At 41.4% G+C, this 15,726-nt stretch overlaps 1 protein-coding gene across 1 annotated transcript in view; it reads right to left on the bottom strand.

Annotated features, from left to right (window-relative positions):
* The window catches only part of LOC124622125 (AP-5 complex subunit beta-1-like), a 135,680-nt gene that overhangs the window by 13,994 nt on the left and 105,960 nt on the right, over positions 1-15,726 (bottom strand). Inside the window, exons 14-16 of the mRNA XM_047147738.1 lie at positions 13,329-13,445; positions 6,947-7,106; positions 6,771-6,865 (exon numbers count right to left, since the gene is read on the bottom strand). Coding sequence (XP_047003694.1) covers positions 6,771-6,865; positions 6,947-7,106; positions 13,329-13,445 — 372 coding nt within the window. The remainder of the gene's footprint in view (positions 1-6,770; positions 6,866-6,946; positions 7,107-13,328; positions 13,446-15,726) is intronic.

Here is a 15,726-nt window from a genome sequence, read left to right as displayed (position 1 = left end):
TTTAGTTTCAGGGACAAGAGTGTCCCAATTCTCATGATAATATTTTAAGTTATCTAATGCAGTCTCAACGTGTTTTACTTCAAAATCTATGGTAGTATTTCGAGCTTTTACTAATTTGTTTCTCTAGTCAATTAATACGAACAACTTTAGCCAGGTAGTTGCCACAGTTAAACACTTGAAAGAGCTCACATAATTCAAAAAAACCGATACCACTTACTGTGAGGCGTCAATCCGAACACTCCAATGGATATCAGACATGAAATATAAGGAACTTCCAACATACTGTTTCAGAGTTTCCCCATCATTGTGGACTGCAACTGAACAGTTTGTAAGAAGTTGAATCACTCCAAAAAAAAAAAAGTACTCATCGAATTAAATGCAGAGCAACAATTCATCTTTTCTGATTACAATCTAGGAATTCCAAAAGCACACAATTTATTTCATACTAGCAAATTTCCTTACTGAAGTAAATATAATGCATGATGAATGTTTTCTGCCCAGTATGATTTGAATCAGAAGTTGTATCAACAATAATTGAATAATATTTCTCCTTCCTCTCTTGTTCCAAGATGGCATTTGTGACATGATGGGTACAACTAGAAATAAATTTATTCCCAGGATCATTCGACAGATAATGCAGTTGCAAACACTTTCCAACTTCTTGTGCATCTTGACTTTGTTAATGCGTTTTGCAATAATTGCATCATAGTGACCAAAGAGCTCTAATGTTTTGAGAAAATTTCCATTATTGGACCTCCACTTTTGTGAGATGAATTTCTGAAGGCAAGCCTCTTTAACCAAGAAATAACATCTCATCAAGTAAGATGAAAGCTCCCATGTAAGTTGGGTATTCTACAGAAGAAGAACAGTATCTCTTTACTTCTGAGCATCAGCATGTCCAATGTACCACTTTTATGTCATTTAATTTCCTTGCTTTTACTGTACTTCCAGAGCAGTTATATACAAATACACAATCTTTTATTTTTGTTTACTCTTGAATGCAAAATATTTTCAGTCTATTTTGAGTAAAATCAGTAAGGCATTATTTTTGAATGTTGTTGGCAATCCTATCAAATTTTAACAATGTTTCACAGCTGTTGCCATGTACATTTGTTGGGGAAACGTTTTGGTAGGATTCCAACAATATTTTATAGAAGTGCATTTTCGATTTCATTGCAAGGTGGTTTAAGCAGATGATGTCTAAAGTATATATCATGCACTTAAGATTCAACATGAAACAGAACTGCATGTAATTGGCCTATAAGAATCACAAATGTCAATAGCTGAAGTGGAGAGCAAGAGCTAGATTGCTAGGCTGCTGTTGAGGTAATGTTCTTTAATTTTTTATAATATACAGAATTTATCTTACAATAGTAGTCTGATATTTGTCAACCGAGCACCCTTGGGAATCCGATCCCTTGAGACAGTTGAGCCCCCATGAGGCTAGCTAGGATCCTGGGGATTTTACCCTCCCCCTTCTGTCTCATTGGGCCTGCTCCCAGGAGGCGCAGAAAGGCCTTCTGCGAGTGTGCAGTGGGCAAGGACTGTGCTGCTGGATGCTCCTGTGGTTAAAAGCTGAATTAAATCTCAGCAGTGCACTGTGTCGTTTCATGATTTGCAAGTTATTGGTTCTTCTGTTTTAATTTAATGGTAGCCAGTGCTGGACTCCAGGCAGCATTTAATTGAGAACTTGCACCACTGTTGGTAAGATCTGCCATATGGATAAGTATGACCTCATTAAGAACACAATCCCAGAAAGATGACGTTGAGGATAAAACTTCAGTATTATCGTACAACATGCAATGTCTCATGTCCAGGCAATGCTCCGCCACCACTGATTTATCAGGTTTCCCCAGGCGTGTTTGACGATGGTGCTCAACATAACATTCTTGCAGCAAAGTTTGACATGAAACTTCCTGGCAGATTAAAACTGTGTGCCAGACCAAGACTCGAACCCGGGACCTTTGCCTTTGACGAGTTCGAGTCTCTGTCCAGCACACAGTTTTAATCTGCCAGGAAGTTTCATATCAGCGCACACTCCACTGCAGAGTGAAAATCTCATTCTGGAAAAAGTTTGACACATTTGCCCAACATAAGATTTCCCACAATGGCATGAGATCTTATACACATCACATTTCCTAAGGTTCAGATTGCCTTTGACTGTACACAACAAATTCCTCAAATTTTCTGCTGGCCAAAACACACACTTTATGTCATTTCCCTTGAGGATTTTTCTATTCTTGAAGACACGCTGGCAAAATACGGCACGAACACCATTGCAGTGGTTGCCTCCACATCTTTATTAACATCCCTGCTCTGAATTTGCTTAGAACAGAATGCATGGCTATTCTGTCAATCAGAATAGCCGTTCTGTTTGAACAATGTTCTTAGGTGTTGCAGCACATCAGGCAGACTGTCGTCGGTATCTGAAACCACATGTGGTTTATGTATTAAGAGTGTAAGTCACCACAATGTGTAGGATGATGACAGCTTGTGGCTTGCAAATATAATTCTGAATGAGTTGGTTTGTGGACAGTGTGTCCCAGTGTAACGTTGGCTTTTCTTCTAACCATGATGTCCCAGAATGGTAAGATGCCATCTTTCACCACTTCAATGGTGAACTGTATATTTAGATGGCACAAGTTCAGATGCTCGAAAAACATAGGTAATCTCTACTCTGTGGGGCCACACCACAAATGTATTGTCTATATACTGCCAGAAGCACGAAGGTTGGAAACTTGCCAACTGCTGTGCTTTTTTCGCAGAATCTTCCATAAAATAGTTGGCCACCATGGAAGACAGAGGACTTCCCATGGCGACACCTTCCACTTGTTCAAAATATTGATTATCATCAGTCGCATCTTGTAGCAGTGACATCAACCACCACCTGAAGATGTCAGTTATATTAATGAAATATTGTGGGATTTCCAGAATACGATCCAGCGACAAACCTGAGAAGTGTATTTACAACAGATCTGCTGGGAAAGCCTGAAAGGTCACATCTGGTACCTCTATGGGGAGGTGGTGGCCAATTATGTACACGAGTTTGATAAATTACATAAGAGAGGTAAACTGCTCTGCACTTTGGCCTTTTTATTGATATGCTGTGACAAGCAAACTGTCCCAACGTTTGCCAAGTTTAACCCTATGATGCATGAATTATTGACAAGTGAGAAAAATTTTTTGAAATGGGGTTTATATAGTGAAGAACAATGCCTATTATCACAAAATACAAAGTTTTATTCAAATTTTCTATTTACAAAAAGAAAAATACAGATGTCCACTGGAGTGGACACTATACACTTAAGAACTCCTGGGTCTGCGTCTGTTAATTATTTCTTTTTGTATGGAAGCTCTCAAAACAATTTGGACATTGAGGTTCCTTACATTTAGTGCAAACGTACTTGGTTTTCCTTTTGCACAATTGACTATGACATCTGTTTGCATTTTTTATGTCCAAAAGTTTCGGCCAATGAACCCCTTGATGAAATCTCACCTCATCTGCTGCTTTACGTTTGGTCTCTTTTTCTGGGCTCTTGGAGTACAAACAGGTCTTCCTCTCCTTACTGCTGACTGTTCATATTTTCCCAGGTTTATGACTGATAGTGCCACTGACGCCTTGAAATCAAGGAGACGGATGGCATTACTTGCCTGCCTATATAGCAACCAAGAGTTCACAATGGCCATATCAATAAAATGAAAAAAGACACGCAGGTACCACCACCTGTTTCGCTGACGATGTGGATATAATGCTAGACACTGGTCCATGAAGTCTACACCTCCCATATGATGATTGTAACAAGTGAAGCTGAATGGTTGAGGTACACTGATGGTCTTGTTCTCCGTTTTGCTCCAGTGATGAACTTGTGATATGGGCTGTGCACCAGCACAGGTAGAAGCAATATGCACACACCTATTGTCAAACCATTTTGTAATGGTTGTGCCCTCTTTACACACAACAGATGCACAGTCCCCTCGTGCACCCTTTCTCATGTCTGTCTGAAGGAAGCACCGACTGAGCACCTCAAAGCCGGTTTGCTTGGCATGTCCCAGTGCCTCAAATGCCATTTTTTTTAGCTCCTGGAATAGTGGGACACTTGTAAAAATAAGTTGTCAAAAAATACTTTGTGCTTCTTGTACTTGGTATCATCACAAAGTCGTAGAACCACATCAGCACAAGCTCCAAACTCACTAACTGGCTGCCTCCCACCAGACCCATCTTGGTATATTTCAAAACAGTACACATAACCAGAAGAACCAGCTCTCACCCAGACTTTCAGTCTCCATTTCTTCGTCTTGTTAGCAACACACTGTTTGATATTGCTCCTATCCTTGAAAGGTATGATCTTCTCGTCAATACACGGATGCTCCTCAGCTTCTGCGGCAAGAAGAAAGTTTTTTTGCAGACACTCCACAAATGGACGGATTTTGTACAGACGATCTGTGTTGCTTTGATCGACTGCACTATTATCCACAAAATGAAGAAAATGCAGTATGTTATCATACCGATTGACTGGTAAAGAGTTGGCAACTAAATCCATCCTTAGACCTTCCTCTGATGACCAGTATGATCAGGTACGAGGGAACTTGATATACGTCATCACTATGTTCACACCTAGTAATGTTTTCAGTTCAGGAACTGTCAGTCCAAGATTCAATTTGCCAATCTGAAGATCATACAGATTAGTTTGAAACACAATGTGTTCCAACATTTCACTGGAAATTATTTCTGTGAAGAAATCAATAGGACTGTCTCCAGTTACATTTATTTTTTCCACACCAGTAAATTTTGGTACCGGTACAGAATTACTGTCTGTCTGCTGCCACTTGTAGTTTGACAGCTGCGTTCTTTTCACTGGCTGGGAACTTGTAACATCACATGGAGTTTCACTCTCACTATCATCAGAATCAGAACCATTGTCATGAGAGCTGGAACTTGTTTCCACAATTAAGTTTCTCGATGACTGTGGTTCCCCGAATTCATTGTCAGTTTCGTCTCCCAGTGTGCAATCTGAATCAGATGGCAAATCTTCAATTACTTCCTAAAATTCAGAATTTTAGGACTAATTTACGATTTCTTGTGTCATAAATTATAAGATCTGTGCTTAACTAAGAAACTATACTAAAAACTGTAAAATGAGAAACAAACTAAATGTTTCAGAGTGCTGAGTTACTATGTCACATTGTAAGACAGCTCATGACCAATGCCATTATTGCATGATGTCCCCTGTAGTGGACACACACTTTTTGCTTCATAGTAATCGAAAATATATGTTTTGGCGATCTTTGATTATTTACAAATGGAACAGTATCTATCTAGATTCATTACAAATTTTCTTACCACGTATCTTGAACACCCATAGAAGTCTTTCACTGAAATACTACACGCTGGTCCACAACCACGCTTCCTAGACGCCATCTTGATCACTTGTGATGTTTGGACGCAATCAGACACTCTAATAGTTCTGCTACCGCCCTACTGATGGTAGCATCAGGTGGAGAGTGTCCACTGGAGTGGACTGCATGCATTGAAAACTAAAAACACGGTCACAGTGTAGGTAAAAGTGGCCAATTACAGCCGTCCACTACAGTGGATGCCATGCACCACAGGGTATCATTTTGACTCTGCAGCCTCTGCTAGAATTAAATGATGAGAGGTGTTACTCAATGGCCATGATATTGCAAGCTATGAGAGGATCCGAGATGCAAGATCCAGAGAAAATATCATACTGTCTCAAGAAGAGTTCTATTCCGACTAAAGTCATTAAGGGCCTGTGCCAATGGGCTGCAGTTCCCCCAAAGCTGTACAGCCTACTGAAGATATGTAACGATGGGTCCCCTCTTTGCCCAATAGTGAGCAACACTGGAGCTCGCTCCTACCTATTTCCTGGCTAAATATCTTACTTCACTGTTGGGATCTCTCGTAGGCAAATGTAACCATCACATCCAGAATTCAGAGGATTTCATAGGATGCCTGAAGACATTTAAGCTACAACCATTGGATATTTTGGTTAGTTTTAACATTGTATCTTTATTTATAAGGCCTTGTTAGAGCTTGTCAGCATCAAGTCTGAGAAAGACATTGTGGCATTTGTTTAGACATATGCTTACCTCAACTTATTTTCTTATACAACAACCAATATTTTGAACAAGTGGACGGCGTCGTCATGGGAAGTCCTCTATCTCACATGGTGTCCAACTAAGGAAAATTAAGCAACCATATAGCTGATTATTTCCAAAGCTGAATCTTTGAATGAATTGCAACAAAATGACTATGTACATTTCTTTTGTAAACAAATGCTTCAACTGCCTACCAAATTGCTCAGAGGGGACTTTCCAAGTAAATTCAATTTTAATGAGAATTCCCTATTTTCCAGACAAGTTTTCTACCCAATAGTAACCCCAAATTTTAATTTTGGACCCAACATTAGAACAACACGGAACTTTGCCGTGAGCCAGAAAATTTATTTACTCTTTTAGGGTTCCACCTATCAGTATAATAATGACCTTTCCCCATTTTTACACCTCTGTATCTTCGTACACCACAGTTTTCACTATCATGTTATTGGAAATTTCATAATGGAGTTAAAAATAAGGACAGACAGACGTGCATGTCGCCTCTCCCCCCCTCCCTCCCACACACACACACACACACACACACACACACACACACACACACACACACACACACACACAGAGAGAGAAACATAATCTGAAAAAAGAGAGATTATTTTGATTTTTGATTAAATATACTGCCCTGATGTACTAACCTTGCACAGGTAAACATTCAAAGAAGTCTACAAATTCAATTGGAAATGAATCCAAGGAACAGACATGACATACTTCACCAACAGCAAATTCTGCTCTGAAACATAAAGGTCATATTTACCAACATAATATAATGAAACAGGAAAGAGAGCTATTCAATGGTTATTTTGTATCTCACCTCACTTCTCCTGTGATCGGATATGGCTTACGCGGAAAGCAAACTACTTCAATCTGATAGATATCTCTGAATTCTCGGAAGTTCTTCTTGTTGATATGGCCAACCATAGTTGTTTCTATGTAGCCCCAAGTCTCAGGGACTGAAAACCTGAGTGCTAAACCTAGATGCAGAATGATAATAAATAAAATAATGTTTTATTATATCCAAGTGAATGATGAGACAATGAGCATGAACATGATAAACTTTGCTAGCAGGTTGTAAAAGCATTTTATTTATTAACAGAAACGAGAAATGCAGGCAAGTGATTTCAAGTTGGTCATGAATTACTCAGTTGTCTAACGTTTAGTCCAGCTCATGAGCAATGCAAGGACAGCTCTCACACAGTGTAAAGCCATTTGTCAATCGCAGCTGTATGATTGGAAGAATAAGAAAGGAAGATTAGGGTCTATGCTCACTTGACACTATGGTCATTACAGACAGAGCACATGCTCCGAATTTTTCAATAGGGTCCCAGAAAATACACACACACACACACACACACACACACAAGCGCGCGCGCATGTGTGCGCGCAACTGAAAATCGCAGTTTCACTAAACTGAAACCACACTGCAAGCAGCAGCACCAGTGCATGATGGGAGTGGCGACTGAGTGGGGTAAGGAAGAGTTTGGGGCAGGGAGGGGAAGGGATAGTACGCGGGGGGTGGCAGACAGTGAAGTGCTGCAGATTAGACAGAGGGCAGGGGAGATGTGGTGAGAAGGAATGGGGAAAGTAGCAGAAAAGCAGAGAAATAAAGAAACTGGGTGTGATAGTGGAATGACGGCTCTGTAGGGCTGGAATGGGAACAGCGAAGTGAGTGGATGGGTGAGGACCGTGACCAATGAAGGTTGAGGCCAGGAGGGTTACGGGAACCAGCGCAATCCAGAAAAGCTGGTGTTGGTGGGAAGGATCTATATGGCACAGGCTGTCAAGCAGTCATAGAAATGAAGGATGTCATGTTTGACACTGTTTTCAGCAAGAGGGTGGTCCACCTGTTTTTTGGCCACAGTTTGTCAGTGGCCATTCATGTGGACGGACAGTTTTTTGGTTGTCATGCCTACATAGAATGCAGCACAGTGGTTGCAGCTTAGCTTGTAGACCACATGACTGGTTTTTCAGGTAACCCTGCCTTTGGTGGGATAGGTGATGTTAGTGACTGGACTGGAATAGGTGGTGGTTGGAGGATGTATGGGACAGGTCTTGCATCTAGGTTTATCACAGGAGTATGACCCATGAGTTAAGGGACTGGGAGCAAGGGTTGTGTAAGGATGGATGAGTGTATTGTGTAGGTTTGGTATGCAGTGGAATAACCCTGGTGGAGAACTGTGGCTGGACTGTGGAACTTCGGGAGGTAGTAAGAGACTGGAAAGATAGGGCACGGGAGATTTGATTTTGTACAAGGTTGGGAGGATAATTACCGTCAGTGAAGGCTTCAGCTTTCCCATAGCCTTCAAACGGTCAGAAATTGTTTGTTGTGCAATGTTTAGCATTGCTGCCATTTGCTTCTGACTCAAAGTATCATCTTCATTCAATATTGCTTGCAATTCGGCGTCTTCAAACTTTTTTGGTGGTCTTCCATGTTCTTCATTTCTTACATCAAAATCATTATTTCTGAACCGTTGAAACCATCTTTAGCATGTTGCTTCTGATAGAGCATGATCACCATATGCCTCGGCAAGTATTCGATGCTACTCTGCAGCACTTTTTTTCAAATGAAAACAAAAAATTAATGCTTTCTGCAAATCATCACTTTCTGGTACAAAATTTAACATTGTTAACACGATGAAAACATATGATGATGTTTGTTTCATGACTTGATGTATACTAAATATCCTTGACAGATGTCATACCAACCAAACAAACAAACAAAATTAAGGCTCGTTCACAACAAATGTTCCCTATCGACACATTTGTATCTTAATGCTCATTTCATACCCGTACACCTGGTAGCTGTACCCCAGATTTGTTTGTAGGTAATGCCTTCAAAGGAGAAGTAATTGAGGGTGAGGATATAGTTGGTCGTGGTGATTAGGAGGGAGGTTGTTTGTTCAGAACCGTCAGGCGTTGGGAAAGGTAGTGTTCAACAGCGGTAAAGCCATGGGCATTAGGAATGTTAGTGTACAGGGAGCTGGCATCAATAGTGACAAACAGGGCACCTTATGGTAAAGGGACAGGAACCGTGGAGAGTTGGTGGAGGAAATGGTTGGTATCTTTTATATAGGAGGGTAGGTTCCGGGTAATAGGTTGAAGGTGTTGGTCTACGAGAGCTGAGATTCTCTCAGTGTGGGAACAGTAACCAGCCACAATGGTATGTCCTGGGTGTTTAGATTTATGGATTTTAGCATGTAGAAGGTAAGAGTGCATGGAGTGGTAGGGGTGAGTAGAGAGATGGAATCCGGGAAGAGGTTCTTGGATGGGCCTAAGGATTTGAGTAGTGACTGGAGAGCCTGCTGGTTACTGGAATGGGGTCACTGTGGCAAGGTATGCCGAGAAATATACTGAGGATCTCACTGAAGCCTTCACGGACCGTAATTATCCTCCCAACCTTGTACAAAAACAAATCTCCCGTGCCTTATCTTTCCAGTCTCCCACTACCTCCCAAAGTCTCACTGTCCAGCCACAGAGGAGGATTCTCCTCGTAACTCAGTACCATCCAGGACTGGAGCAACTGAATTACATTCTCTGCCAAGGTTTAGATTACCTCTTGGTCCTGAAATGAGAAATGTCCTGCCCACTATCCTTCCCACCCTTCCCACAGTGGTATTCCACTGTCCACCGAACCTACACGATACACTCGTCCATCCTTACACAACCCCTGCTCCAAATCCTTTACCGTATAGCTCATACCCCTGTGATAGACCTAGATGCAAGACCTGTCCCATACATCCTCACACCACTACCCACTCCAGTCCAGTCACTAACATCACCTAACCCATCAAAGGCGGGGCTACCTGTGAGACCAGTCATGTGATCTACAAGCTAAGCTGCAACCACTATCTTGCATTCTATGTAGGCACGACAACCAACAAACTGTCTATCCACAAGAATGGCCACTGACAAACTGTGGATCACCATGTTGCTGAACATGCTGCCAAACATGATATCCTTCATTTCAATGACTGTTTCACAGCCTGTGCCACATGGATCCTTCCCACCAACACCAGCTTTTCTGAATTGTGCAGGTGGGAACTTCCACGTACCCACAACCCTCCAGGCCTCAATCTTTGTTAGTCACTGTCCTCACCCATCCAGTCCCTTCCTTGTTCCCATTCCAGCACTACAAAGCTGTCATCCCACCAACAGGGCCAGTCTCTTTATTTCTCTCCTTTTCCACTATCCCCCCCCCCCCCCCAATTCACACCTCCCCCCTGCCCTCTGTCTAACCTGAGACTGCAGTTGTGTGTACGAGTTGCATGTGTGTGTGTGTTTTGTTGATGAAGGCTTAATGACCGAAAGCTTTAATTGTGAGTGTCTTCGTGTAATGCCTATCTGTGACTCAGCATCTTCGCTATTCCGTATTTACTCGAATCTAAGCTGCACTCGAATCTAAGCCGCACCTGAAAAATGAGACTTGAAATGAAGGAAAAAAAATTTCCCAAATCTAAGCCGCACCTGAAATTTGAGACTCGAAACTCAAGGGGGGAGAAAAGTTTTAGGCCGCACCTCCAAATCGAAACAAAGCTGGTCCATTGTAATATGAGACACAATTTAGGTCCAATGAATGATGATACAGCCACAGTAGTTTGGTTCGAGTCATAAGCTTAGCAGTTAAGCTTTACCAGGTAGCCATTGCTATGCATCAGGCGCTCCGTCCGTATTTATGCGGGTACCCTCCCTTTTTCACATGCTTCGTTTGGTTTGAATCGATTGCTTATTTTACTTTGATCTGATAAGTGCCGTTTCCTTTGTTATAGGTGTTTACGTCACTCTAAGCTGAAAATCCATTACTGTATTGTGTCATGCATTGTTTGTCGCATTCTGATAGTGCGTGTTTACGGCCTGTCGCCGCTCGCGGCATGGCTTGCTTTTGTGCGCGCTACCACCGCTTAAAAAAAAGAGAGAGAGAGAGAGAGGAATCGTCTCATTAGCGAAACAATGGCAAGAGACTGCTATTTGTTGTTACTTACACTGCTGCTTTCTTTGATAATGATCAACAAGAACCAAATAATAGACTGCATATGGTAGAACATGTTCTGAACGAGAGTTAGGCGAAAATTTTTCTCCGTTTAAAAATCTTTGTGGCCGCTTCTTTAGTACATCAAATTCTGCACAGAAATTAGTCATCTTCGATTTAAAAATCTAGTCAGTTGCCGTGCTTCATTTCTGACTGTATCACTATTAGGCATAAGAATAATACGAACATAAACATGACACGATACGTATATTCTTCCGCGTTTGCTGTTGGCTCACTCTAGTTTCGTACTTTATTAGGCAGACAGGATTTAAATGAGACAGCAGCAAACACGAAAGAATACATGGCAAAATGTTTATATTCGAATAATTCTTATGGTGAAGAGAATACTACATGTGATTCACATTTCATCAGGTTCCTATTAGCAACCATCTCTCCTCACAGGTAGGAAAAAATTCAGAATGTAGAGTTGGCCATATTGACAAACATCCCAAACAGTCTTGCCAGTCGGATTTTCGTAGTACATTGAAATTCTGCTACATTCGAAGATGAACAAAACGGAGTTTGTATTTACTTCATTGGCTAATGTATGAAAATGCAGTTGCAGTTGTCGAAACTCGGGGCGGAGGAAAAAAGCTCGTCTTCCACCCCCTTTTTTTTTTTTTTTTTTTTAATTTATTTACTGACGCAGATGTTTTGGTGCCAGTATTTATCTTCGTGCCTACAAGGCATCCCTGTGGAGCACTACATATATTCGATGGCATTAGTTTGTTGTGGCAGCACCTAGCAACATTTTTCAGAATTTCTGCTTGCTTTGCACTCGATTCTAAGCCGCAGGCGGTTTTTTGGATTACAAAAACCGGAAAAAAAGTGAGGCTTAGATTTGAGTAAATACGGTATTGTGAGTGGCAACTTTCCTTCTCATAACATTGTTACATTCCAACCTGGATTTTCCACTGTTTGATTTTAACCTTACTGAAGTATTTTAATGATGCACTGACATCAGATCATCTGGGATGTGCAAAGATCCTTGACAGAGTCACTGGCCAGGTCTCTGTTGATCTGACAGGCATTATGTAAGCCACTGCAGGAAATGCTAATGATGGAAACATGCATCTGGTACCAATTTCTCCTGCAGTTGCTTCATTTCATCAGATTAGAACTGATCTCTTGGGGATGTTTCCCTAGTCGACAAATGGGAATAAATGGATAGTAGTGTGCACTGACTACTGTTAAACTGTCATCAAGAATGTACCTACTGCCAATGCTTCAGAAATCCCTAGTTTTTTTTTCTTTTTTTTAAAGTGACATCCCTGATAGTGAAAAAAGTGTTTCAGTCATGACTGGTGTCAGAAGTAATTTGGCTTGCAAGATGTCAATTACAAAATCAAAGATGATGATCTTACACTGAAGAGACAAAATTGCAGACATGCCTTCCAAGTCCTTTCCATTAAGGGCTTTCATGAGCTTGAGGTGCATACTGATAGCAAGAGCTTTCTTTACAATGAACATGAAGATGTGTGCACCAGTCAGGATGCCTGAATACAAGTAACTCTACTTCAGTGTCATGGTGACCATGAGGATGCGACAACATAACCAGTAACTGAGATCCACCACTGCCACCATATGGAGCACTACTGACTAGATCCAAATCCAAGAAGCTACAGTACAGTCTGAGACTTAATTTTGTGTGTGTGTGTGTGTGTGTGTGTGTGTGTGTGTGTGTGTGTGTGTGTGTGTGTGTGTTTTGTGGAGGTGGGGCTGCAGGCATGTGTATGAATGCATGATGGATGCACAAACACACTCAAATGTCCACTCACACAGTATCTTATTCTGCCTTTCCAAATTTGATAATATGGTCATGTGAACAGTGATATCTAATGAATGAGTAATACAGAAATTTGGCTTGTTCTGCAGTGTGATGGGTCTACTGTTGATGAACTTTAATGTTTACAAGAAAAGGATCTATAACGAATATCTGTGCAATATATTAAATGTTGCAAAAGAATCATTCTTACCAGAAGCTGTTACTTTTATGAATGGTTATTTATCTAATCTCTTGGTAAAGCACCCAAAAACCGAAAGTGCACAGTTTGAACTTACACTTTCTTTATTTAGAGAATGGGGAAGATAAATGCCTATTTCTCACACAGAAACAATAACAGAGAGAGACTGGCAAAAATTATTAATGAAGCCAGTGTACTCAACTTACCATCAAGAGATTGTATGTTTCGACCACACTCTTGGGTGAATGCAAGTGAACAATTTAAAACAATACATGCCTGGGACCTCACATTCTTTATACTGCTGTAATATTCCTGTGCAATTTCTGAAAAATAAATTAAAAGAAAACATGAAAAAGCTGTGGCACATCATTTAAACATTCTAATGAGTTTATCTTTTTGTCATTAACAAAAAATACGTAATGCAATGCCTTTTTTACTGAAAAAACCTCATTTCATTTATTAAACTCTATTCTCTTCACCTAATGTCCTATCTCTTAAAACTACATACACAGTATTGAAGACTTATGTAAAATAATGGACAGGCAACCACTTACCTGTATAAGATTGGTGCATGGTGCACAGAAATACATAATTGTAAACAGTTAACACTAACTTCGGAGCTTTTGTTTTTTTTCTAGTAGAAGTACACACATTTCCATACACACCCAAATTCCACAGTCACGATAACAGTGAGACTGATGATGGAAAGTAGTTGCTTGGGTAGATGGAGACAGAGGGGATAGCTAAGGATCCACAAGGTGAGAGGGCAGGTCTTACACCAGATGGCTCAGTAACTCCACAACAAGACAAAAGGATTTCAGAGGGTAGAGCATATAGGGGATAGAGAGAGGGAGGAGGGGGGGGGGGGGGGGGGGAGAGAAAGTTGGAAGGTGGTGGTGATGATGAACCCACATGGGAGGGGGGAATGGTGGGAAAAGGTAGTATATGATCTGGATGGGGAAGGAGCGGAGTGGACAGAGGAGAGAAGAGAAAAGGTAAGCTGAGGCAGTGGGAAACAAGTTAGTGGAGGTTTAGTACAGGGGAATTGGGAGAGTGTGGGATATGCTGAAGAGATGATTCCCACCTACGTAGTTCAGAGAAACTTGTGCTGAAAGGGAGTATCCAAGTGGCCTGTGTAGTGAATTAGTTGCTGAAGTCATCAGTACTGTGGCGGGCAGCATGTTAGGCAACTGGAGGGTCAAGTTTGCGATTTGCGACAGTTTGGCAGGGGCCGTTCATGCAGATAGACAGTTGGTTAGTTATCAAGCCCACACAGAATTCTGTACAGTAACTGTGACCTTTACTGGGTAGTAGATAACGTGACTGGACTGTGGTAGGAGGTGGTGCCTGGATATATGGGACAGGTCTTGCACATGTGTCACCTAAAGGGAATGACCCATTTGGGTGCCCAACGGCGAGGTTATCACTGCCCTGACATTTATTACAACAAACGAATGTGGATAAGAACTAAAACTGTTGTACACGTATGCACTCGAAATGACCCCACAATCACTCTACCGCACAGGTACTCTGAAATCCACTAAAACCAATGATAAGGGAAGACAACTAATCAAGAAATTAAAACAGAGGGAAAACAAAACACAGAAGAGCTAAAAGAACAATACAGGGAAATGTGACTGGCTGACTACTTACAAAAAACTTGGATGAGCCAGCCACCCTGTTGACACATGAAAAACATCTCTCCAAAATCTTGTTACATATGTGGGACAATTCACAAAACTTTAAAATGCGAACCACAATCATTTGATCATTACATAAAATAGACTGCAGATACCTCGGCAAATCTGCTGCAGTCCGCTGGTCGGCAAATAAAATTCAGTCCAGTAAAATGTGGCGCACCGTGATCCACACACCACAAGCACCACACATCGGAGGGTCCTCTTGCCAGAGTAAAAATCCATGCATCATAGGGCTGTGCCCAAAGTGAAAACGAGTAAGAAGGACCTCGTCCCATCCACGTGGCTGGAACGAAGTACACCATGACTGAATTGTGGGCTTAATGACACGGAGCTTGTTGTCGGTCACTTCTAACCACTCGACTTCCCATCGACACAGGACTTTATACCTCAACAGTGAGGTGAAAGCATACAGGGGGATAGCACAATGAAAGACTTGACGGTCACAACATGCCTCCTTGGCTGCTCAATCCATCCTTTTACTCTGAAGAATTCCCACGTGCCCTGGTATCCAACAGAAAGACATCTGCCCCAGTCGGTGTAGTTGGAGGAGGGCATCCTGGATAGTCTGGGTTACTTTATCTGCTGGGTACAAACGTTGGGGAGAGTAAAGGGTGCTCAGAGAATCTGAACAGATGAGAAATCTAATATTAGGGTATTTTGTGTGTGTGTGTGTGTGTGTGTGTGTGTGTGTGTGTGTGTGTGTGTGCACTCCTACTAGAAAAAGAGGAAAAGCTCAAACGATAGTGTTAACTGTCCTCTATCATGTGTTTCTGTGTGCCACACACCAATCCTCTACAGATAAGTGGTTGCATTTCCCTTATTTTACATATGTTTCAATCCAGCAATTACCATTACTGTTAGTATTGAAGATAAATTACCATGTCTGACTACAAAAGTGTTTATT

The sequence above is a fragment of the Schistocerca americana genome, chromosome 7 (genome assembly GCF_021461395.2).
Source record: "Schistocerca americana isolate TAMUIC-IGC-003095 chromosome 7, iqSchAmer2.1, whole genome shotgun sequence".
In the NCBI taxonomy this organism is placed as follows: Eukaryota; Metazoa; Arthropoda; class Insecta; order Orthoptera; family Acrididae; genus Schistocerca; species Schistocerca americana.
The sequence above is the reverse complement of the archived record's forward strand: the minus strand, read 5'-3'. Positions and strand labels throughout refer to the sequence as shown.